This window comes from Saccostrea echinata, unplaced genomic scaffold (genome assembly GCF_033153115.1).
Source record: "Saccostrea echinata isolate AGI-Se365-2 ecotype Australia unplaced genomic scaffold, CSIRO_AGI_Sech_v1 ptg000014l, whole genome shotgun sequence".
In the NCBI taxonomy this organism is placed as follows: Eukaryota; Metazoa; Mollusca; class Bivalvia; order Ostreida; family Ostreidae; genus Saccostrea; species Saccostrea echinata.
The window spans coordinates 6,196,226-6,221,320 of record NW_026889763.1 but is presented as its reverse complement, the minus strand read 5'-3'; the positions used below and the strand labels follow the sequence as shown (position 1 = coordinate 6,221,320).

The 25,095-nt window shown below is 33.8% G+C and overlaps 2 protein-coding genes across 2 annotated transcripts; both read right to left on the bottom strand.

The window, feature by feature from the left end:
• Window positions 1–2,090: 2,090 nt before the first annotated feature.
• Window positions 2,091–4,667, bottom strand: LOC133187156 (uncharacterized). The gene is made up of 3 exons (XM_061322519.1): window positions 4,511–4,667; window positions 3,183–3,330; window positions 2,091–2,435 (listed from the first exon to the last, which is right to left on the bottom strand). The coding sequence occupies exons 2-3, from the start codon at window positions 3,327–3,329 to the stop codon at window positions 2,115–2,117; spliced, it is 468 nt and encodes a 155-aa protein (XP_061178503.1). The 5' UTR covers window position 3,330; window positions 4,511–4,667; the 3' UTR covers window positions 2,091–2,114.
• Window positions 4,668–16,515: 11,848 nt separating this feature from the next.
• LOC133186677 (putative ammonium transporter 1) lies at window positions 16,516–21,630 on the bottom strand. Its single transcript, XM_061321927.1, has 10 exons — window positions 21,543–21,630; window positions 19,241–19,468; window positions 18,875–18,990; window positions 18,339–18,476; window positions 17,989–18,222; window positions 17,644–17,785; window positions 17,346–17,440; window positions 17,020–17,146; window positions 16,798–16,935; window positions 16,516–16,613 (listed from the first exon to the last, which is right to left on the bottom strand). Exons 1-10 carry the CDS (start codon window positions 21,628–21,630, stop codon window positions 16,546–16,548), a joined length of 1,374 nt encoding a protein of 457 aa, XP_061177911.1. The 3' UTR covers window positions 16,516–16,545.
• Between the last annotated feature and the right edge of the window lie 3,465 nt (window positions 21,631–25,095).

Sequence of the window (25,095 nt, the reverse complement as noted above, 5' to 3'; positions counted from 1 at the left end):
TTAAAACTATACCATGGAATTAAAACTCTTTAATTAGTGTGCAGTGTAAACCTTAACATCTATTATGATGTCGTGTTGTAAATTTTGAGATTACCGGGTGGCAGTAATATATAAAAAAAATTACAACATGACAACTACATGTAGTTGTAATCGCAAAAGCTAGGAGACCTCAAATCTCATTCGTCTGTCTGTCTCGTCTGTCACATTAACCTTAACCTTGGTCATAACTTTTGAATGAGAAGAGATTGGGCTTTCATATTTCACATGTACATTACCTGTGACAAGACATCTCCAGATATACTATGATTTTTGACCTACTTTTCAAAAAATTTAACATTACTTTAAATTGGTCTTAGCTTTTGAATGAGAAAAGAAAGGGCTTTTATATTAAAACGTATATTACCTGTGACAAAACCTTTCCATATATATCTATGATTTTTTTTACCCCGTGACCTTGACCTTGAATTTTGACCTTTTCAAAAATTTTATCTTTGCTTATGAGGTTTTGATTGATTGATAAAAAAGACAGAGCTTTAATATTTGACATGTGCATTACCTGTGACAAGACCTTTCTAAATACATGTATACTATGATTTTTGACCTTGAAGTTGTATCTACTTTTTAAAAAAAAAAATAAAAAAAATAGTATTACTTTAAATTGGTCATAACTTTTGAATGAGAAAACATAGGTCTTTCATATTACATATGTACATTATCTAAAAAAAAAAAAGTAACATTGCAGATAACTTTTGATTGAGAGAAGATATGGAATTTACATTTGACAAGTGCATTATCTGTTTCAAGACCTTTCCGATTGTATACTCTGGTCTTTGATTTTTTTTTCACATGGACATTACTTGTGACAAGACCTTTTGGATTGTAGTATGACAGTATTTACTGTCACCCGGTAAATTTAAAATTTACAACATGACAGTTACCCCATGCATCCGTGACCTAATGGCCATTATTTAAACAAACAACATAGGAGTACGTACTATAATTGTTCTCTAGAAGAAGCTTTTAATTTACGTTTCCATATATATTCCCATGTAAAATTGCGGACCCATATTTACACAGGGGTCATGACTTGACATCTCAGGTTAGTTAAAAGCTAAATACATAGAATCTTCTCCTCCATGTACTAAGGCGACGAGTGCATACCTAAATTAAGCGTACACAGTTTATGCTTTGAAGAGTATATTTCCATGTAATTGAATTCAGTATGAAGAGCGAAAAAAATAGATTTCTGTTTGACAGAGTAACGAAAAACAGATACATCACATAATCTAGCAGTCATCTGATCTTAAAGCATAAGGCATATCTCATTTTACTGTACATATTGTGGTTGGCACTTCACAGTACCCATCAATTAAAACCATTTATTTATATGAATAATTCTGACATTATTAAATTGAATATTTCTGACATTCTCCAATGTACATCATAAACCCTAGACACATCGGCCGCTAACACGGCGGAGTTAAAGAATCTCACTGAAAATTGATAACTGCAAACACACTTCTAAGTACATGTATGCCACAACAACAAATAGAAACCTTGTACTTAATCCAAATACACTTATATCCACTTAATACTTTCTCTTGTATGTATTAAGAAAACCAGATTAATATTATCCCAGTTAGATCCAGTGTTTGACTGTTTCATGGTTCTTCCATCGATGCAACGTAGGGCCGATGCGTTAATACTTGACGTATTTTTGCGTACTTTATATGAATCTTTCAAAGACAGATTAAAGAAAAACAATAACATGTCCATTTTTGTTGTGATATAAGGGTAATAAAAGGATGCAAAGGTTGCAGAAAAAATTATATATTATATATATATATGAACCATCTTACGCGGATTATTTATTTTTTCTGCAATCGTTATCACCCTTATCATACAACAAAGATAGAATTTCATTGTTGAAATTAACAATTCAAATTTGTATATTAAACTCCTATGTTTACACTATCCAAAGAGCCTAAGAGCACCTGAACTTGTATATCAAAGCACTTATGTTGCAAACAATATACAATATGATTTAACCAAACAAATGCTTTAGCGGAAAAAAAAAAAGAAAACAGAACAAAAAAAACAATCTTTTTGGGTTTTCAAATCCATAAGAAAATCTGTATTAATACGATTATGGCTGATAATTTGAGTACGGTTCTGTTTAGAGTTGTCATTAAAATAGGTACTTCATAAATCATAAATTCCTTAAGACACTGACACAGAGCTGCGAATAACGATATCACTTGCAGACACACACACAAACAGTTCAGCATTAGTCCCGTGTAATAAGAATCGTCCTGATGACCGTACTTCCGGATGTTTGTTACATTTGTCACCAAGGTAACGAATAAAGTAAAGCATAAAAGTCCCTGTGAAGTCCTGTGAAGTCGACTTTGACTTGGATCTTCCTTTTCTTTCATCTGTCATCAGAATAAAACGATAGCATTGCTTAATTCAATGGTACATTATAAGAAAGTATCCTGCCCAAAGCAAAATTTTAAAATAAATAACTTCGAGGAAAACATATTTATAATAAAATGGAGAATTTCTATGACATATCAAACTTTTCAATATTCGATCTTTTCCATTTGTATTGTATAATATTTCATTTCTATTGTATAATAATTTTCCTTTTTATTGTATAATTTTCCATTTATATTGTATGATTTTCCTTTTGTGTTGTACAATTTTCTATTTGTATTGTATAATTTAACTGAATTCTATATTTTCCCATTTGTATTGTATTTTTGCTATCTGGAAACTTACACAATTTTGTTAATTGTATATAAAAATAAAAAGTATTCAAGACAAATGAAAAAATTATAGAATACAAATGGAAAATTATAGAATACAAATGAAAAATTATAGAATACAAATGAAAAATTATTGAACAAATAAAAATTATAGAATGCAAATCAAAAAAAAAAAAAAAATAAATAAATAAAAAATAAAAAAAAAAATACAATGCAAATGGAATATTACGCAATACAAATGGAAAAGATCGAATATTGCAACGTTTGACATGCAGTAAGTTTCAAAATTAAATATTTTGAATGTTAAAAATACCAAAATGGCTTTTGTACGTGCCTATGGAATTGATTAACTTAACTGAAGTTTAGAAATAAATGACTAAATCTCATACAATCCAAAGTGAGTCGATACAGTACCGTCTGTGTACTAGCGTCACTTTTCAGGACTGCATCGTAAACCTCCGAGACCACCTTCCTTCTTCGGAAGTTCTCGGCTCTTCTCTGTCTTGCGGTCTGTGCAGCTTGATTAAGAGTGTCCACCTCATCTTGGTCCAGAGAATCCATTCTACAAATAAAGGTACAAAATCGGTTTTATCGGGGATTGCTACATAGAATGCGGGAATGGAACAGCACTATACTTGTTTTCCTCATTAAGACATAGCATTAATATATAATCGCTAAGTAAAAGGCGATTAAAAGAAAATCCTTTTAACAGATGGACATAATTTACAACATTTTCAGAGCATCCCTTTCCCTATAAACTAAAACATGTTCGGAAATTTTAATTACTAAATCATGTGAAATTGGTTTTTGACATTTGCATTTAAATCAACACTCTTCGATAAAACGTCTTTACATGCCAGATTATAAAATTGCGAAAAGATGTATACTAGTATCACTGAGAAAAAAAATACAGTTTGAATACAATATATATTCATGTATATATCTGTGCCACCCCTTTATGATCAGAATTTCAAAAAATATGGTAGAATGACCGGGAGTTGTTAGGATACCTGATCATATGGTTTCAAACATCATTAAGATTTTCTATATGGCAGAAATGTACAATTTGTTTTTACAACTGTCAATGTTTATAACACATTATTGTTCGGATCTGTTAATATCCAGATCAAGAGAGGATATGGCAGTGAAAGGCGTATAATTGGCACATATTGGTTGATGTTTGGCAGTTGTTTCCTTTGAACTACACGATGTAAAGCAAAAACCCCTGAACCTCATCAACTGTTCCTTCAGGTATTATATAACTTCAGATTTAATCAGTGTTCAAACTCCTGAAAATGTATCGATATTCGTGAATTCGCGTGTTCTAGTGAGCAGATTTTTATGTGATTAGGTTGATCAATTTGGCTGTTACAGGCATTGTAATAGGGAGCAATATTATTATTGATTATATTGTCAAAGACTGGTAAAACACATTCCATGTGCACACTGCTCGCGATGGTAAACAGCCGAGGCTGGTGAATTCTTGTGGCATCTGCTGAACAGAGATGAGAAAAAGCAAAAAAATCCATTACTCAAAAGTGTCGAAAGAACATCGCCCTGATTTTTACATTACACATGCATTCTGCCTCCTTTTATATTTTACGCTCTGCAAAATACAATGACAAGTCTACGCAGGAAAAAATAATTTCCGTTACAAATCTTAATATACAGAATCTTTGCTGCAGAATTATAAATGTCCATTAGCAGCGATACTAGTTGATACTAATGAAAGTTATAATTACCTTATGTGTGACAAATGTTACATCTCCTTAGTATAGAGAACATCTAAAGCATAATCATGGAATTAAAGACCCAGCAGCGCGTGAATGCATCTCCTTGGTGAATCTTTGCGACAAAATGCGGCGACTGCGCGCGCCGTTCTCCAAAAACGACTGCTCACCTCGAGCAGCATACAAATTGATTCACATCTGAATGATTACGCTATATCATTGATTTTTTAGGCCTCATTTTGTAATATATTCTGATTTTTGCCAAGTTTATTAATTAATATTGATGTACACAGAGATGTAATATGAACTGTTTATTTTGAGATGAAATCTCACTTTTATTATCAAGAATCCTTTTGCACATCTGCGTATAGGGACCTTGAGTACAATATGGTTTGAAGCTGTGTCTTATTCTGCTAGGAAATTATCACTCAAAATAAAAAGAATTAAAGAAACTATTAATTACGTGCATTTTCTGAATTATAAACTTAATAGTACACCTTATCTTCCGAGCAAAACTCGTTTTAAATATTTGTATTTAAATGCTGATAATGATTACGAGTTCCATTTCTGTAATATTTTAACGAAACGTTGGCCTAACAACAAGGTCATTGGCGAAAATGTAACTTGTGCATAGTATATTTCACGTATGCTTTTTTGGAGACACATAGAAAAAAAAAACTATGTAGCAAATTCTTTTCAACTGTAGTCACAGTGAAAAAAGAAAATATATGACACAACAGACATTTTCTTCATATGTTGAATAGGATAGCCAAGGTTGAGTATGTGACGAAATCGGCTGTATGGGAATTCCATAATTAATGGTGTATTTTTTTTTAAAAATTTTTGTATTCACATCTACATCGCTACCTGTATAATCTCTGGAGAATAAATGGACAGAATCCATACTCAAAGACGCCCCACTGAGAAAACACTCCGATACACATGTATACTTATAACAAAGACGCCGTTTTTGACAGAATGTAAACTAATAAATCAAGGTATGTGTTCATATTTTAATATAAGTACAGTTTAACAGTTTACGTTCATGTATAAACAAACAGTTATGCATGATATTCTGAAGTATCCAATATTCATTTACATCAGCAAATTCGTACATTAGCTAATTCTCAGAGTGCACTGAACATAATGATTTTTTTCTTACATTCCTAATGGCAAAAGTAACAAAAGCATTTTTTTATTAATTACATATAAAAATTGTAGATCACAAAGAACAGGACACAGAGAACACACGTGTAAACAATCAACATAGCCATAACATGACTGAGGAATTGCGAAAAACAGTATTAACTTTTCCTGGAGATATTCTGTCTCCATTGCAAATGTCTCGATATAAATACTATCAATAATAAAGAACATAAAAGTGTCAGGTCATTTATATGACATTATACTTCATGAACAAAAACAACAGAAACAAAAACAAAGCAATACAACTACATAGTCCAATAGATACTACTGGATTGCTAATTAAATATATAATGATTATGTACAATGAATTGTGATCGAATTGCCCGGGTCTCGGTACATGTCACATTCTTTTCCTTCAAAGAACATGTATATTGGTCTCTCTTTCTCTGATTTCCAGGATACTAAAACTTCACATATTTATTTCTTAATTCCTTCGACATGCAAGTAAAGTATCCCCATCACACTCGCAGATACTGATTACAACGGTTCATTCTTCACTTACTTTCTCTGTGAGTCTGACGAGCAATAAAGATGAATTGGTGTTGAATTTATCACAGTCTTCATCTTGAAGCTTTGACATAACTTTAGGTTATTTCACTCTATTCTCGAAAAACCCTTCTCCCATCGTGATTGAAAGTTTTCACAGCGGTTGAAATCACAACCCCTGCACCGTCTTCCTGTCTCAGTCATGTAGAATGTAAGTCTTCTGCAATTAACCGGAACCGGAGCACAACTAATGCTCGGGCACTGCGTGATTACTCGACTCCTGTTCCGGACACCTGTTATGGTGTTCCGGGTACCTGCAGATGAGGAGGTCGAGCCCAATCGTCTTGCTGCAATCATTCGCAGAAGCTGGCGGCGTATTTCATTTGCGTTACTTGTTCCTTGCAAACTTAACCTTTGTCTTTGCCGCTGTCTTAGAAGGCTTGCCATTGTTGAACCAGTTCCAGTGGTGGGGCGTGAAGATTGACGCAAAACAAAACGACTCCTTGGTCGCTGTGTTCGACCTAGCTGACCTGGAAGTATTAATGGATGTATCAATTAATCATATTTTCTAGTTGAAATAGTGTTGGCTTTATAAAACAGGTTTTTGGTGGGCATTAATAAAATCATAGAACGTCAAGAAAAACTTTCTTCAACCTTGTAAGGAAAACAATACATGTGTGTGCTTTTGAAGCATTTCATATTTAATTCTGGGTTGCTTTCAAATGAAAGAAATGATGTGCATGTTTTAGAAGTCATTGACACAAGAAATTGGCATTAAGGTGCGAAAGAAATAATATGTTCGATTAAAGACCATTTGTAATCAAAATGTGGGCAGTGTTTTCGTCCACTACAAAGCGATATATCTTCATAACAAACACTGCTTTTGATTGTCGGTACATATTGCTCTTACGAGGCTTACACAATAATTAACGTCTAAGGAATTTTGTAGTTATTAGATTTATTTTTGTTTTGTTTATTCCAAATATGATAAATTATCTGTCTGTGTAATAGATTACTTATCTTTATTTAAACATTTTGCGAGAAAAATACATGTAAATATATTTAGAGTGGCACAGACGCATGAATTACCAAGACCTAAAAATTAATGGTCGGTTCGTGTTGGATTAGAAACGATTTGTCGGCCCGTATTAGAGTCGTGTAGTGATTCAGCATGCTTCACCTTTTTTCTTCTGTGTAAAGTCATCGAGATCTTGTCTCTAAATTATACGATTTGTATAACATGTATGTTAGTATATAACCACGAAACAATAATATTGTCATAATTAGATGACCAGTGCGCTGTGTCATTACACTTTATGTCATGTCCATAATCAGCATATGCTTGCTTATGAATGCTTTCTAAGATTTATTATCTTAAGGTACGGAAAACTTTCTTACGCTGAACATACATGTAGACTGACATGTTATGTAATTATTGGTTTGCTAATCGATAATTATACTAAAAACGTCTAATTTGTGTGCTATGGATATGCTTCAATACGAGACATGTAATGATTATATAAAATCCATTCCCCATGTTTCTTGGGTGAAAGCATCGAGAAAAAAAAAAACAAGAAGAAAAAGAACATGAATTAATTTACAAACATTCAAAGGTATATTACAGAGATGTCCGCTTAGTAGTATATTGTTCATTTAATTGTATTGTAATCACCTTAATTGCGTATATATTTCTTTTTGAGTATATTTCTTCTCAAAAAAGTATATATCGTATCTATATGTATATGGGTTAATATACTCATCTACTACTCTCTACTAAGAATAGATTGTGAGAAAAACATTTACAGGCGTAACCTGTTTCCAATCTTCTCCGACAAAAACAACGTTCGTGATCAACAACAAAACAATCTTATGATACTCCTTATCATTATACACGTATAAAACATATCTTATGTTTACTTAGAATGGAAATGACAAAAACAAATAAATTTATTGTTGATATTATTAATTTTTTTTTATCTTATCAATATGCCTGTAGGTTAGCATTAAACTGTATGAAGTAAGCAATTTTTACAATTTTTAAACGAAATCTGTTAAAGAAAATTGGTGTGGAACCTGAAAAACCATAGAAATTTACTGGACTATGTTTTATCATGTTTTATGCATTGTATATATATTTGTTTTTATTTAAATAAAGTGTTAAAGATCAGAGATTTTTTTGACAACTTATTCAAAACGTTATGTTTTACGTGTTTTACATAAGATTTGGTTATTCTGAGGAAATTCACGATAATTAATTCTCCAGAAAAGCAAACTACAAAAGTCCCGACAAGAGTAATAGGCTATGGGAGCCAATTCATATATATTTCATTACTTCTTTGAATAGATTTTTAAAGAATAAAATATATTTCTTTTATATCCTTCGATCGCTATCTTTAACATGCCCCCCCCCCCCCTTCATCAATTACCAGGTATATATTAAATTATATATCAAAGAAACTGTAAATGGAAGAATGAAATGAAGATATGTCCACAATTAATACCGCTCTGTTCTGTAGGTTTATTTGCTAATCATTTTATCAATTTTGAGTAAAAACATGTATTTACATACCTTCAATATTGCCGATGGTGCAGAAAATAATTAACACAGACACAACAAAGTGGAGAAAATGTCCGATTTTCATAATGTTTGATCCGCCAAAAATTTTTTAAAGATCTTGCATAAACCAATGGAACTGTCCTTATGAAATAAGACATAAAACATACATGGTTAATATACTTATAGTAATATCACTGGAGCGTGGCGGGTTCTCAGGTATAAAAGGTGAACATGGAACACATATTTGTGGTTAATTACCATTCTTTGACAAGAAATATATTAATTAAAAAGGAAAAAAAATGTTCATGCCCTTAACATGTAAGTACTTGATATCACATTGAAATCAATTTAGTTGAAGTTTGGTATAAAAGTCTTAAATACTTAAATTATATTAGATTATGTAGAGCTCGTCCCATTTAACTTACTTTGATTTGCACATTATAGCTTTAAGACCTACTCTTTACATTTAAAATTATTAGTAATATTAATGCATGTATTTAGCTCTCCTGAGCCGAAGGCTCAAGTAAGCTTTTCTGATCAAAATTTGTCGGTTGTCTGTCGTTAGCACAGAGTATCATTGGGTAAAGGGGATTCAAGTTTGTTCAAATGAAGGGACACACCCTCTTCCAAGGGGAGATAACAAAGAAATAGTGAAAAGTGGGTGAGGGTATTTGAAATTCTTCTCAAGAACAACTGGGCTAGAAAAGATGAATCTTATGCGAAAATTTTCTGACATAATGTAGATTCAAGTTTGTTCAAATCATGACCCTTGGGTAGGGTGGGGCCACAATGGGGGATCAAAGTTTTACATAGCAATATATATGAAAATTTAATTCTCCTCAGAACATTAAAGCCATGATTGATGTTATTTATATGGAAGCATCCTTAAGTAGTGTAGATTCAAATTTGTTAAATTCATGTTCCCTGGGGGTAGCTAGGGCGGGACCACAATAGAAAATCAAACTTGCAGAAAAAATCTTCTAAAGCCATGATTAGTCAAAGAAATGTGAAAGCATCCTTAGTTAGTGTAGATTTAAGTGTGAATAAATCAGGTCCCCTTTCCGGGGGGGGGGGGGGTATTTGTGATCACTTACATATTTTAAAACCTTTTCAATACTAATCAATTACGGATTTCTGCTTTTTTTTCTACAAAATATGCTCAGGTGAGAGATGCGGCCCATGGACCCCTTGTTACGCATACACGACTTATCCTCAACACAAGTAGAGAATTTCTTCGAGCACATAGGCTTTTTTTGCATTCTGCTTAGTTGACCTACATCATGAAGGATATAATATTTGTGGTCCAACACAGACTGATATCATTATCATATGTGATGATGTATTTTTTATTTTTTTTTTGTTCCTCTGAACATGCATGTGGGTGTTATACTGACACATATAATGCGCACGGTCTGTCATCTTAACCATAGACAAAGTTCACAGTCAGGAATACATATGAGAGAGAGAGAGAGAGAGAGAGAGAGCACTTAGCATGTGATGCATATAGGATTTTTCTTAAAATCCTAGAAATCCTAGCTTTATTTACAATTTTTTCTCTGATATTTAGATGAATTTGGCCGAGGCTGATGTGCACCAAGCTATACATGTACATCTTTTAACTTTAATCAAGAATTTAGCAAATTAGAAATTATCTAGTTTAAAAATGTTCCCAAATTATGACATAAAGAAACTCAACAATCAGCCTTTTGTTGTTTGTAATAAAGCAGTCTCTTGTAATCCATGTTGTTGTTGTCTACTATATATTTTTTATTTCAATTTTCTTAACGAATAAAATCACATTGATCTTTAAGGAAGCTCTTATCACTACTGAAGAGTTCTAATCTCATGGTACTTTTATGCAGTTAGAGTGATCTGCCTTTCGATGTAAAAGTGGAATTAATGGAACTCGACAGTAAACGACACTATTTGAAGCAGATTATAAACCAAGCTAAAGTAATTGAAAACATTATTTGCATGGATTTTCTTAATGTAAGTATTCTGTTCACCAATACTTCATCCTCTCTGAACATTTTCCTTGAGAAAAATGGCAGGTACCCAATATTGAAAATGAACTAGATATATTCAATATACATGTATATGATTTAATTTTCTCTAAGTCCAAAAACCATTTTTCATTAATGTTTAGAGCTTTTTAAAAATGATCTGCATGTGTTAAGGTCATGATTACACAATAAGTAAAAGTCTTAGTTGCATGTTGGCATAAAATTAGAAACTACACACAATTCAATGTATAGTTTGAATACTTTGCAAATGAATTTATAAACGAACGCACAATTGAATTATAGCAAGATTGAATCAACATCACGATTTGTGATGGACTCGGGAACCAAGAACAAGCATTGCCTCAACATTCTGGGAAAACACATGTTGTAAATTAAAGACTGCAGTTATGATTAATGTAAATAAATTCATTTTCTTGAGTAAGTTTGCGAGGAACATTTAAGTTTTTATTGTGCATTTGATTCTTTCAAACAAATTCCTTGATATGACAATTTTCTATGTGACTCAATCTTAGAGTAATTTGTTTTAGAATTTTTTTTATTTGATGACCGTAAGTCTGCATGATTTTAATATTCTAATTCTGAATGTTCTGTAACAGCATATACTTGACATTTGCATGAATTGATTAAAACCAACATTAATTTTGATTCAAAGCGTACACAAAGGTCACAAGAGGGTCACAAATTGGAACATTTCACCGAATTTTCTCAGTTTTGATGAAATTTGAAATACCGTCATATTTGAAACACTTTTCACTAGTAAACATAAAGCGCAAATTTGCATGCGTATCTACGATATTCTTGTAACATAAGATATATCTGATATTAGTGCAAGATATAAGAACATTTTGTCAAATAGACAAGCTTGTGCTAAGTGCTTTCTGAAACAAAATGTGCCCGAAAATTGCTGAAAATTTTAACAAAATCCCATGGGTCACAACGCTCACCTGAATCACTGTATGGTCCTTCTGTTCTTCATCAGCAGATTTCCCCCTATTCTAATATACATGTTATTCTATCTTAAATTAAGATCACATACTGTGGCCCAATCCTAACCCCGGGGGACTTGATTTGAACAAATTTAAAGTTGTTACCTGAGGATGTTTCCATAAAGATATGACTAATCATGGCCTTGCTGTTCTTGAGAAGAAGATTTTTAAAGACATGTTATAAAGACATATTATAAAGATATTTATAAATGTGACTAATCATGGCTTTGCTGTTCTAGAGAAGAAGATTTCCCCCATATATTCCCATGTAAAAATGATCGCTTAAAGTGGCCCTACCTTACCCCGGGGATCAAATTTGAACAAATTTGAATCTACCCTATGTCAGGAAGCTTTCACACAAGTTTCATCTTTTCTGGTTATTGAGAAAAAGATTTTTAAATGACCCCACCCAATTTTTACTTTTTCTTAATTATCTCCCCTTGTAAGAGGGTGTGGCCCTTTGTTTAAAAAAAAAAAGATGTGTTTGTGAAACACTGATGCCCCCGTATGGCAGCTTATGGCGAAGGTTAAAGTTTCTCAAATGCAAGTCAAACTCCAGGTCAAAAGATCAAAAATGTTGGTACCCAAAGAAAGGTCTTGTCTAAAGGAATATACCTGTGAAATATGGAAGTCATAGCACCAACGGTTGAAAAGTTATGGCAAAGGTTAAAGTTTTTTCAAAGTAAGTAAAATGGCAAGATCAAGGTCAAATGGTGCCAAAGGGAAGGTCTTGTCACATATGATACACATGATCCTGAAATGTGAAAGCCCTAGAACCAAAGGTTCAAATGTTATGGCAAAAGTTATTTTTTTATAAGTAGGTCAAACTCCAAGGTCAAGGTCAATGCCAAAATTGTTGGTTTCCAAAGGAAGGTCTTGTCACAAGGAATATACACGTGAAGTATGAAAATCCTAACACCAACTGTTCAAAAGTTATGGCCAAGGTTAAAGTTTTTCAAAATTAAAGTAGGTCAAAATCCAAGGTCAAGGTCAAAAGGTCAAAGTTGTTGGTATCTAAAGAAAGGTCTTGTCACAAGAAAAACACATGTGAAATATGAAAGCCCTAGCACAAAATGTTTAAAAGTTATGGCCAAGGTTAAAGTTTTTTCAACAGTAGGTCAAACTCCAAGGTCAAGGTCAAAGGGTCAAAGTTGTTGGTGCCCAAAGGAGGGTCTTGTCACAAGGAATACACCTGTGAAGATTGAAAGCCCAAGTACCAACTGTTCAAAAGTTATTGCCAAGGTTAAAGTCTCATACGTGTAAAATTTTGCAAAAGTGGGTCAAACTCCAAGGTCAAAAGGTCAAATATGATGGTACCCAAAGAAAGGTCTTGTCACAAGGAATACACATGTGAAATAAAGTCATAGCTTCAACCAATCAGAAGTTATGGGCAAGGTTAAAGTTTTTGCGGACAAACAGACGGACGGACGGAGAGGGCAAAAACTATATGACCCCGAATCTTCGATTACGGGGGCATAAAAACACAAATCCTCTTAACCCAAGAATACTCTGTGCCAAGATTGGTTGAAATTGGCCTAGTGGTTTTGGAGAAGAAAATGAAAAATGTGAAAAGTTTACTCCAACAATGACACTGACGAAGAGAGACAATGGACAATTTCGATTAGAAAAGCTAATAATATGAGAAAATTCGGAAACTGACATATTAGTTCTGTGAACTTCATGTGACCTCTGTGTATTCCATCACTTAAAATCAATTCTCATTTTGAAGCAAGGATGACAACAGGATATTGATTATGAACATTGTTAAAAAATATACCCTATGGGGCTAAAAAGATGATTTTGGTTTATTTTTTAAAATTTCATTATGCCCCCGTAATTGAAGATTCGGGGCATATAGCTTTTGCCCTATCCGTCCGTCTGTCTGTCTGTTTGTCCGCAAAAACTTTAACCTTGCCTATAACTTTTGATTGGCAAGAGCTATGACTTTCATATTTCACAAGTGTATTCCTTTTGACAAGACCTTTTTTTTGGATACAAACAACTTTGATCCGTTGACCTTGACCTTGGAATTTGACCTACTTTTCACAAACTTTAACCTTGGTCATAACTTTTGAACAATTGGAGCTAGGTCTTTCATACTTCACATGTGTATTCCTTGTGACAAGACCTTCCTTTGGATACCAACAACTTTGACCCGTTGACCTTGATCTTGTAGTTCGACCTACTTTTGAAAAACCTTAACCTTGGTCATAATTGCTGAATCAATGGTTGATGTTACATTGTAGGACTTTCATATTTCACATGTGTATTCCTTTTGACAAGACTTTCCTTTTGATACCAACAATTTCGGTCCATTGACCTTGACCTTGATTTTGACTTAATTTTGAAAAACTTTAACCTTCTCCATATCTTTTCAATGGTTGGTGCTATGGCTTTCAAATTAAACAGGTATATTCCTTGAGACAAGACCTTACTTTTGGTACCGACATTTTTTATATCTTGACCTGGAGTTTGACTTGCATTTGAGAAAGTTTAACCTTCGCTATAAGCTGCATCGGTGTTTCACAAACACATCTTGTTCCAAAATGATTTGCATTCGTTTTTTAAGATACATGCACCATATTTCCGATATCTAGCAAATTATGAAAGTGTCATCCCTGACACGGTTTAACAGATATATCTCGTCTCCTCATAAAATTGTTTATATCTGAAATGGATGAACGATTTTAGCCAAGAAAGCATTAATCTTAGATAAAAGCAAAAGGGCTTTTACGAATGTCCATATCCATAGATAACAGATCGGGGCCCTGTTAAAAGTTTTAAAGAGTTTTATGGGTCAGATATTTAGGACTGTAGAAATACGAATGTGTAAAGTTTTCCTTGGGAAAAAAAGTAAGTGGTGATAAACAATAGCGTAGTAATAGAAGATAAACAAAATATACCGTGCAGGCGCGGATCCAGGAATTTTTTCCCAAGGGGGGAGGGGTCCACCTAGGTTTTCTGAAGGGAGGTGGTTCCAAAGTCATTTTTATTAACTTCAGTATATACATGTACTTTTAATAACTCTGCAAATTACAATGGGGGGGGGGGGGGCGAACCCCCCTCCTTCTAGATACGTGTATGCAGTGTAGTACTATCCACTCTTGTACACGCCTTTTTATGCCCCCGTAATCGAAGAGTCGGGGGCGTATAGTTTTTGTCCTGTCCGTCCGTCTGTCTGTCTGCCTGTCTGTTTGTCCGCAAAAACTTTAACCTTGCCCATAACTTTTGATTGGTTGGAGCTATGCCTTTCATATTTCCCATGTGAATACCTTGTGACAAGACCTTTCTTTGGGTACTATAAAATTTGACCTTTTGACCTTGACCTTGGAGTTTGACCCACTTTGCTAAATTTTTTCAGACTTTAACCTTGGCCATAACTTTTGAATAGTTGGTGTTAGGGCTTTCAAGCTTCACATGTGTGTACCTTGTGATAAGACCTTCCTTTGGATACCAACAACTTTGACCCTTTGGTCTTGACCTTGGAGTTTGACCTACTTTTGAAAAAACATTAACCTTGGCCATAACTTATGAACAGTTGGTGGTAGGGATTTCATACTTCACATGTGTAATCCTTGTGACAAGTCCTTCCTTCAAATACCACCAACTTTGACCCTTTGACCTTGCCCTTGGAGTTTGACCTACTTTTGCAAAACATTAACCTTGGCTATACCTTTTGAACGGCTAGTGCTAGGGCTTTCATACTTCACATACGTAATCCTTGTGGCAAGGCCTTCTTTTGGATACCATCAACTTTGACCCTTTGACCTTGACCTTGGAGTTTGACCTACTTTTGCAAACCTTTAACCTTGGCCATAGCTTTTGAACGGTTAGTGCTATGGCTTTCATACTTCATATATGTAATCCTTGTGACAAGACCTTCCTTTGGATACCATCAACTTTGACCCTTTGATCTTGACTTTAGAGTTTGACCTACTTTTGCAAAACTTTAACCTTGGCTATTACTTTTGAATAGTTGGTGCTAGGGCTTTCATACTTGACATATGTATTCCTTGTGACAAGACCTTACTTTGGATACCAACAACTTTGACCCTTTGTCCTTGGAATTTGACCTACTTTTGAAAGACTTTAACCTTGGCCATAACTTTTGAACGGTTGGTGTTAGGGCTTTCATATTTCACATGTGTATTTCTTGTGAGAAGGCCTTTCCTTGGGCACCATTATTTTTAACCATTTGAAGTTGACCTTGATGTTTGACTTACTTTTGAAAAACTTTAACCTTTTCCATATCTATTCAATGGTTGCTGCTAGGGTTTTCATATTTCACAGGTATATTCCTCGAGACAAGACCTTACTTTGGGTACCAACATATTTGATTTGCATTTGAGAAAGTTTAACCTTTGTTATGAGTTGCCATACGGGGGAATCAGTGTTTCACAAACACATCTTGTTTGGTTTTGTTCTACATAGTAAGGTATGAATTGGCAGGAATTTTAAAATTCCAATGATTTATTGGGTATATGTATTTCTCCACAAAGAATTAATTATCATTTAACTACATGTAGATGCAGAAGTTACAAGTTACCATTGAAAATCATGTAAATATAACGGTCCTCAATTTCAAATGTTTTGAAATTCATTAGTATGATGGTGGGACAATTTTTCATATATATGAGAAATAATTAAAAAAGATGTTTCACAAATTTTTGATTGAAATATTTAGTTAAATTCATACATATATACAAATTACATCGGAGTCGCCTCTGAATTCAAGAAAGAAAAACATTCAGTCTCTGTTTCACTTGTCGAATATTTAGTCAATAGTCCTTACAACTGGGTTTTTTCCGTCATATTTGTTAGGACGCTCACATTTCCAAGGGAAATTTCTGATAAAGCTACAAAAAATAAACAGAGGCTATTTAATTAAGAAAGCTTAAATATAACCATTAAAACATATTTCAATATTTATTATGAAAATAACAAGTGTATCTGGAAAGTCTTAATTTGTATATACATGTGTATCTAGTTAACAAGAGTAAATCTAAATCTGATGTTGATTCTACAGAAATATTTACTCACCAAGTTTCATAGTAGATTCAGAGGAAACTTTAGTTGCTTTTTTAACCATCGTGAACAAGGTGTCCCCCTTCTCCCCCCATCCGTGTCCGTATGCCTCGGCCGGATACGCTGGTTCTCCGTGTTTTGGAATGTCCAAACCTATAAAGAAGCTTAAAAATTAGACAAGCAGCAAATACGGAAGCAATTTACAGATGAGACTAATTCTTTTAAGATTTCAATTACCTTTCGTTTCCCACTCGAATGATACTCTTAAGAGGTGAAGCTTTTTAAGGATGTAGAACATAACAAAACAAAGAGCACCAGTCCACGCAATAATGGCCACCAGGCATGTCAGCTGCCAAGCCAGGGTCTGTAAATACGATATTTTTTTTTATTTACAAGTATCTTAAAAGGCAATAAAGTATTGTTAATTGTTTTGAAATATAAAAGTCATTTAAGACATTGTTCATCAAATTTAGAAGAAATCATATTGTTTGTCATTTGCTATTGATTGGAAATGTCAGAAAAAAAAGGGTATGTTGCATTATGGAAATTTTATAGTTTCATACCAGACCGGCCTCGGCATTCCATTTATACAGAATCCCAACATCTCTAGAAAGGAGCCCGATTGAAATTACTCCCCACACTCCTCCTCCGTAGTGCACTGTCAAACAAATATAATGAATTTCAGCAATACTTAACGTCACTAATGACAAGAAATAAACCACATTATCAAACAAAATCTCGTGTTACATGTTCCAATATTTTTAGTTATATTTACAAAGGGCATTTGTTTTATATGGGTCTCCAACCATTCTTATTAAAGTTCAATGAGCAAGGATACCATGAGTTTATGTTTATTTTTACCTGCGCATGCGTCCAGAGGGTCATCAACTTTGAATTTGAATAGAACCAACCATGTGGTGATCATATAGGCAACACCTCCTCCAATTCCAACAATAAAAGCAGCATAAGTTTCCATTTGGTTGCAACCAGCACAGATGGATACCTACAAGCAAATTAACAAAATTTTCAGAGTACATTGCCTGTTTTACTTTAGAATACACACCATGAATTAAATTGTGGCCAAACCTGTATGTCTTGTTGTTTCATAGACATTAATACATAAGAAAGCTGTCAAAGAGAGAGAGAGAGAAAGAGAGAGGGAGGGGGGCAAATCTTGAGACTTCAAAGAATTATCTGTAAAATTACCATTCCTGCTAAAGCACCATTAAGCGTGGTTGCAAAACTCCACTTCCGATCTCCAAACCATGGAAGTTTGTTCATGAACATTGTTGTAAAAGCGCCGGAAGAACCTGACATGACGGTATTCTTTATCGCCATAGCGACTGCAGCTCCATCTCCAGGGTTAGAAATAGAGCCTTGGGAGGAGCCGTTGAAAGCCAGGAAACCAAAGATCAAAATAAATCCTCCGAGGGCAGCCAGCTACAATAGAACGGTTCCATCAGTGCAATAATCCGGCGTAAAATTTTCATTTACTTTTTAAATCATGTGCAGTGCAGATAATGAAAACAAGGTGCAATATAACCAGAATGTCTTACCGGTACAGAGTGACCTTTGATCTCCAGTGGTGCCCCTGTTTCTTTATCGAATCTCCCAATTCTGGGTCCCATTACCAATGCCGCCAAAAATGCAGCGATCCCACCACATGTATGCACTACTCCGCTACCCGCAAAATCCTTAAAGTAAAAAATAAAGAAAATACAATTGATTCAAAAAGGAGATTAATGTCTAAATAAAACTTGTCAACGACAATAATGACAATTGTTTTTTGTTTGTTTGTTTGTTTTTTTAAATACATTCAAACAAACTTCTTTAATGTAAGAGGTGCTTACTGTACACCTGTATAGTTAATAAAAATATGCAGCAAAATAGAACGCAGTTATAGTGTAGACACGTCTTTAACTGCAATATGCACATCTGTCATCAAATACCGGCCATAAACTGATGAGAGTTTATCTACTATTGTGATAAAACTAACTAGCGGTTCGTGATATCAGTGTTTCTCTGTATGTGGTAAGTAAACTGACACACACACACACATACATTCTCTCTCTCTCTCTCTCTCTCTCTCTACCTGGTATGATATTGCGATCGTATTGGTGGAGTTGTCTCCCGTGTCGTAAGTGAAACCCTGGTTCATCCATCCCTCCGACGACCACGCCCAGTGTGTCAATACAGGGTAGATAAATCCTATATAATACATCATGTAATTCATTGACGTGTTTTATGTTTAAAAACAAGGAGAGAAAGAAGGGGGTCAACCCCTTGCCTTCTGCTTCTCATCAACTTCGAATCTTGAATTTAATTTGGGTAAGTTTCAAGTAAAGTGAGAAGAAAACCAAAGAACATAATACATTTGTACATGTATATTGAGGTTTGATTAATAACAGATTAGCATGATAAAACAATGCTGTAAAATAAAAGAATCAATCAAGTATACCTGTTATTAAAGAACTGTAAACAAGATAAGCTATGAATTCGCATCTTTCTGCAACTGCTCCAGAAACAATCGTGGCAGCGGTGGCAGCAAATACGTACTGGAAAAACCAGGTGGCGTAGGATGAATCGTCCATACCGCTGTGGGCAAAATGATCGTAACCTATGAAGGCGTTCCCCGCGCCAAATGCAAAGGCGTATCCGAAAATCCAATAGAACACTCCTGAAATGACTGGAAAGAAAAATCAATGAAATGTAAATTTGGATTAAATGCAGAATATCCGAATTATAAAGAAAACTTTTGTGCGATTTCATTTTTTCTCACAATGTCAGGAATGACAGTCATAATACCTACACTCTGCTGTTTGACTCTATGGTAAGGTTATTCATTTAATTCTTGTTAAAGACTCATTTCACTGAAGAAAGTTATCAATTAACGAGAGACACTCCATATTTAGTGGATTCAAATTAAGATAATGTATGGACTTGAAAATGCTTGAAGAAGAATATTCTTCAAAAAACTTCAGCTGTAAAATACATGCACGGATCTAGAGGGGGTGGGGGGTGGGGGTCCGGAGCCCCCTGGAATTTGCAGAGGTATTAAAAGTATATACTGAAGGAAAGAAAAAATGACTTTGGACCCCCCCCCCCAGAAAACGTGGACCCCACATCACCACCACGAAATAGGTGTTTTTCACGTTTGGGAAATGGATTTGAGTTTTGTTTTGTTTTGTTTTGTTGGTCAAGAAATTTTCATAGGTTCTGGGTCCATACGTGGTCGTGTGGACTCAGGACCCCTGGTGTTGTGAGGATGACGCAGTATCTGAAATTTCATGTATACATGAAAGCAACATCTTTGTAAGTTTAATAATTGTTACGTTGAATATGTAATCACTATGTAATCACTTTTGAATGCAGCTCTTTAAGATATCACATGCTGCATCCGAAGCATCCTTACCGATTTGCATCCCAAGGTGCAATATCGCTACACAATCCTCGATTTATATATTTTTCAGAAAGTTGGGCATACCAAAAAAAGGATCCATCCTTCGTAATGTACTTCATGCAAGATTGGTCATTCTTATACCATCCATACAAAAATGAACAACTCTTGATCTGTCGATACCTAAGAGTGAAAATTACTTTCACAACTTTCACTCATCCGAAAAAATGTAGATCACATGCAGTATCTGAGACGTGATTGATAGTATGCATCCCAAGGTGTAACGTCTATGTTAAACTGGTCAAGGCAAGACTTCTAGATATTTCGGACCGAACAATAAACATGCAAGCTCCAAAAACATCTATCTGAGCACTCATCCAGAAAATTTATCCTGAGCTTCTCTGGCAGTAAGCATCCCCAGATACATCAACCCTACAAGTTTGGTTTAGGTAGGGCTTATATGTAAAACTATTTTTGGAATGATCCTGCTCCAGCTATTAATATCTTTCTGATCAGTCTTTCCGAAAATATAAAAAGCCTCTGAAGCATTATGATATTATGTATTCTTGTATGCAACATGTGTGCAAGATTTGACAGGGTAGTACATACAGCTACATGTACTTGAGAAACGATCTGCTCCAAGAAAGATGTTTAGTTAATGATCATTTATCCAGAAAAATAGGTCACATGCAGAATCCAATTCATGATTAATAGTATATGCACCATTTAATATTGTCATTATTCTATAGTAAGTTTGATAAAAGGAAATATAGCTTCTTTGAAATAAATTCGCTACAAAGATTTTACAATCTTATAATTCATCTGGAAAATATAGGCCACTTTCAGAAACCGAAACCTTACTGCACTTGAGAAAATTATGTGAGAAATATTTTTTTCTAAGTATGAGGCCTTTAATGGGGTTGTTTAACATAATAAAGCAGACAAAATGAACTAGTAAATTGCAATTAAATTGCAAAGTGAGAATTCTTTGTCCCCAAAGAAGGTCATGTTTCCTGAAGCAACGATGTCGTTACCCTCTATAGTTTTCAAAAGATGACGTATTTAAGCAATTACGTATCTTTTAAGATTACACAATCTATTCAATCCATTTTTTTTTAATAGAATTAGATATCACCACGCCAACCAGTAAGTCACGGTTGAGAGAGTATAACACCGGTACCTCTCTTTGCTGGACTTGTAATGGACTTTTTCATGGTTCAGAGAATAGTGATAAAAATGGATAGTGCGTTCATATGATCAAAGATAGAAAATGAAAAATTACACAAAAACATATACACACAATAATGATAATTTCTTCTTTTCATTTGAGAGATTTGGGAGAAAATAAAAGTTTGAACCTTACAGGAATCTAACAGATTCTTTATCAGGATATTCGTGGTGTTTTTACTTCGGACACAGCCAGATTCGATCAAAGCAAATCCACCCTGCATTACTGAAAAAAAAAAAAATCATAAAGCTAATAGAGGCTATTTTTCATTTACCATATTCAACAAATCAAATCTAAATTTTAGGAAAATTTTAATGCTTTATTGTCTTAAAAAATAGAAAAATCATATAATTTATCAACGTATTTGCAAATGAAAAACGAACGTCAGTAAATCTTAATTTTGTCGTTATTTTAATTCTCTCTCTCTCTCTCTCTCTCTCTCTCTCTCTCTCTCTCTCAGAAAATAATCTTTTCTCTTCTTTTCATTAGTCTTAATTTTTATATATATATATTTCTACCACCTAAATATTTTGCACATAAAGTACAGGAAAAATGGAGATAGAAGGAGTAGTGTAATTAGTAACTTACAGTATATAATGATCCCCATTAGGACCAGAAACATATTATCCATGTTCTCTGCCGCGCTCGTCTTCCATTTTCCCAAATCCTTTGTTGCTTCTGCTAAATTTTCCATTGCTTCTGTTAAGTTTCTTAAATCAGTAGACATTCTGTTCTTTTTTTCTTTCTTTCCTGCAAATTGGATTTTTTTTCTTGGGATAGTGCGACGAATTATTGAATCGCCCTTCGGTTTATATGGTAGATATCTTCACGGTCTAGTGATCCTATCCATACCCATGACATTTAGTGACCTGTCATTTCAATAAATATAAATTTTTTGGCAACAACGAAAGTAAAATGCTGTAGATAATAAAAACAGTAATTTAGTGAAGTATATTAGGTCGGTTGGATGAATTTTGGTAAATATCATATAACAGGCAGTTCAGAACCTGAAACTTAACTGATAGGCTATATACGTTGTGACACATAAATATTAAATTATAACAATAGTAATTAGCGGAATTAATGAATAGAGGTAAATCAATTCAGATGACACCGTTTGAGTTGGATAACAGTTACGTAATAATCTTATTAAAATTTGATGTAATTACAAGTAGAACAAATTTAATTTCTTTTAAATGAGTAATTCTCATAAAAGATTTTAAAAAGTGTTACTCAAAATGTCTTCTCAATTTCTTACACTATGACACGTTTATAAAAAATAATGATCCCCCCTTTTCAGGAAAGTTTTAGAGTGTTTGAAAATCCTTTTTGCTTAAATGGATTCAGAATGAAGTATTCTCTATACAGTCAAGAAAAAAAAATTAAATATTGAGATAATTATAATCTGTGAATATTTAGTTTATTTACTTCATTGTCAAAATAAGGTAATGCACATTTACCCCCAGGGAAAATATTCAAAGACAATTAACGAGGAACAGAAGAACAGAAATCAATGTTGCAAATTACTAAAATGGGAAAATACATGCAAATAAAGTGTTCAATTAATCTGTTTTCTCTTTTAAATTCTTAAGAATGCTTGAAATGATGAGTGATACATAAATTATATAAAGGAGCAGATCACTCTAACTGAATATATGTGATGAAAATGCACACAGTGCAATATCTTATGAAAAGAAATCTACAAATAATTATGCTAATGACATGTTATTTTATTAACCCTATTTAGTTTAATTTATCAATATATATTTACAGAACAACGTTTTTTTTCTTTCTTCTTCTTCTTCTTCTTTTTTTTTTTTTTTTTTTTTTTTTGTTGTGTGAAATTTCGGGCCTTGACGAATTTGAATTCAGTTAATAATAAAGCATTTTTGCGTCTGCAATGAAATATTATCTCCAAGGAATTCTTCGATTCATAGTGTTAGAAAAAACTTACGTCACTAAGCTGGATGAATAATGACAAGTAGAGCATAAAGAGTGTTCCAATGTAGGGTAGGGCAGCGAGTCTTTGCCTCCATGAAATGAAAGAGAAAAAAAAAGGAATCATTATATTATATCAGATTATTCTAAATTACCATTCTGTTGCTATCATCTACATGTGAACAGTCCTGAACTTTTTATACTCGTATATATATATATAGAGAGAGAGAGAGAGAGAGCGGGTTGTACAAAAGAGAAGATAACTTTATTCCTCAGATATTATATTTCATATCTCTGAGTTGTCTCTCATTACTATATATTAAACCTATAAAGCACCCCTCCCCTTCTGAAAACTATACTGTTTATCAGAAATGCAGATGCAGACTAAACTCACTAATTTTTTTTTACAATGTATAACTTTTAGTGTATTGTTTTTTTTTTTACCGAGAAAAATTCACATTAACGCCTTCTGTGGTCTCTTTTCAAGTTTGCAACATTCATTCATTATCAAAAACTGATATTACTGCATGGACCTCAAATACGGTTTCTTCTTAGCCGTCCTTAAGTTCTTTTAGCACTTACCTGACAAATAATGTAATTCTAAGAATATGGTTTTGTTACTATAACTAATTTCATTTCGTAACAAACCTAATTCTTGGGGGGGGGGGGTGGGGGTCAAACCTTGAAATTCAAGGATAGACGTTACACCAAGATTTGAACAAACTTAAAGGGTGGCAGCATACTTTCATGTGCATAATGTATCTTCTGAATGAGAGATCATAGATGTAAAGGATACAGTGCATGTCATTAGGACTTAACTAGTCATTATAAATCGCGCAAACCTATATTAATAATTAGGATAAGAAATGCAATAAAGTTATACAGAGTTATTCGAAAATACAAATACATGTACAGGAAATTAGTTACTTTTTCTTGAGGTACTGAGAACCTGATAACATAAGGGATTTAAAAAAAAATACGGATTTTATAACAGTGGTGTTCATATTATTAATCACATGTTTAAACTGGAGATTCTTATCACATATAATAATTAATCAAAAGATATAAAGTAACATAATTCGGATTGTCTGCATTTCTAAATAATAATAAATATCGAACACATTAGAAGGCAATCATTTTCACACTGAATTGTCTACGATTTTTTCCCCTTTTTTCCGATCATGACAAGAGCACACGGAGCGTGTGACTGGTCGACAGAGGATGCTTACTTCTCCATATGGCACCTGATCCCTCTCTGTTTTAGAGGTCCAGGTTGGCTCTGCTCACAATTTGTATTGATTAATTGGGCTCTTGAACATGTTCACTCTTCGTTATCTTAATATTCATATTTCAATTAAAAAAAAATAGAGGTAACACGTACTGCATAGTTCTGTCTTTGTTTTGAGAGAAAAAATGGGTCATTTTCCTCTGGGTTATAAACAAAAAATTAACGAAAATTGAAAATTGATGTAACAGTGTTTTACATCGAATATAAGCCGCTGCGGATAGGGGAAGGGTCCATGTACATAGACATGCACGGATCTAAATTGGTCGTGGGGGGTGTCTCCCCCCCCCCCCCCGGATTTGCAGAGTTAGAAAAAAGTATATACTGAAGCAAATAAAAAGTGACTTTGCCCCCCCCCCCCCGAAAACGTGGACACCACCACCACCACGAAAAAGGCCCTTTAACGTTTTGGATATGGATGTTAGGTTTCTTTTTTATTTTTATTTTTTGGCTTGTCAAGAAATT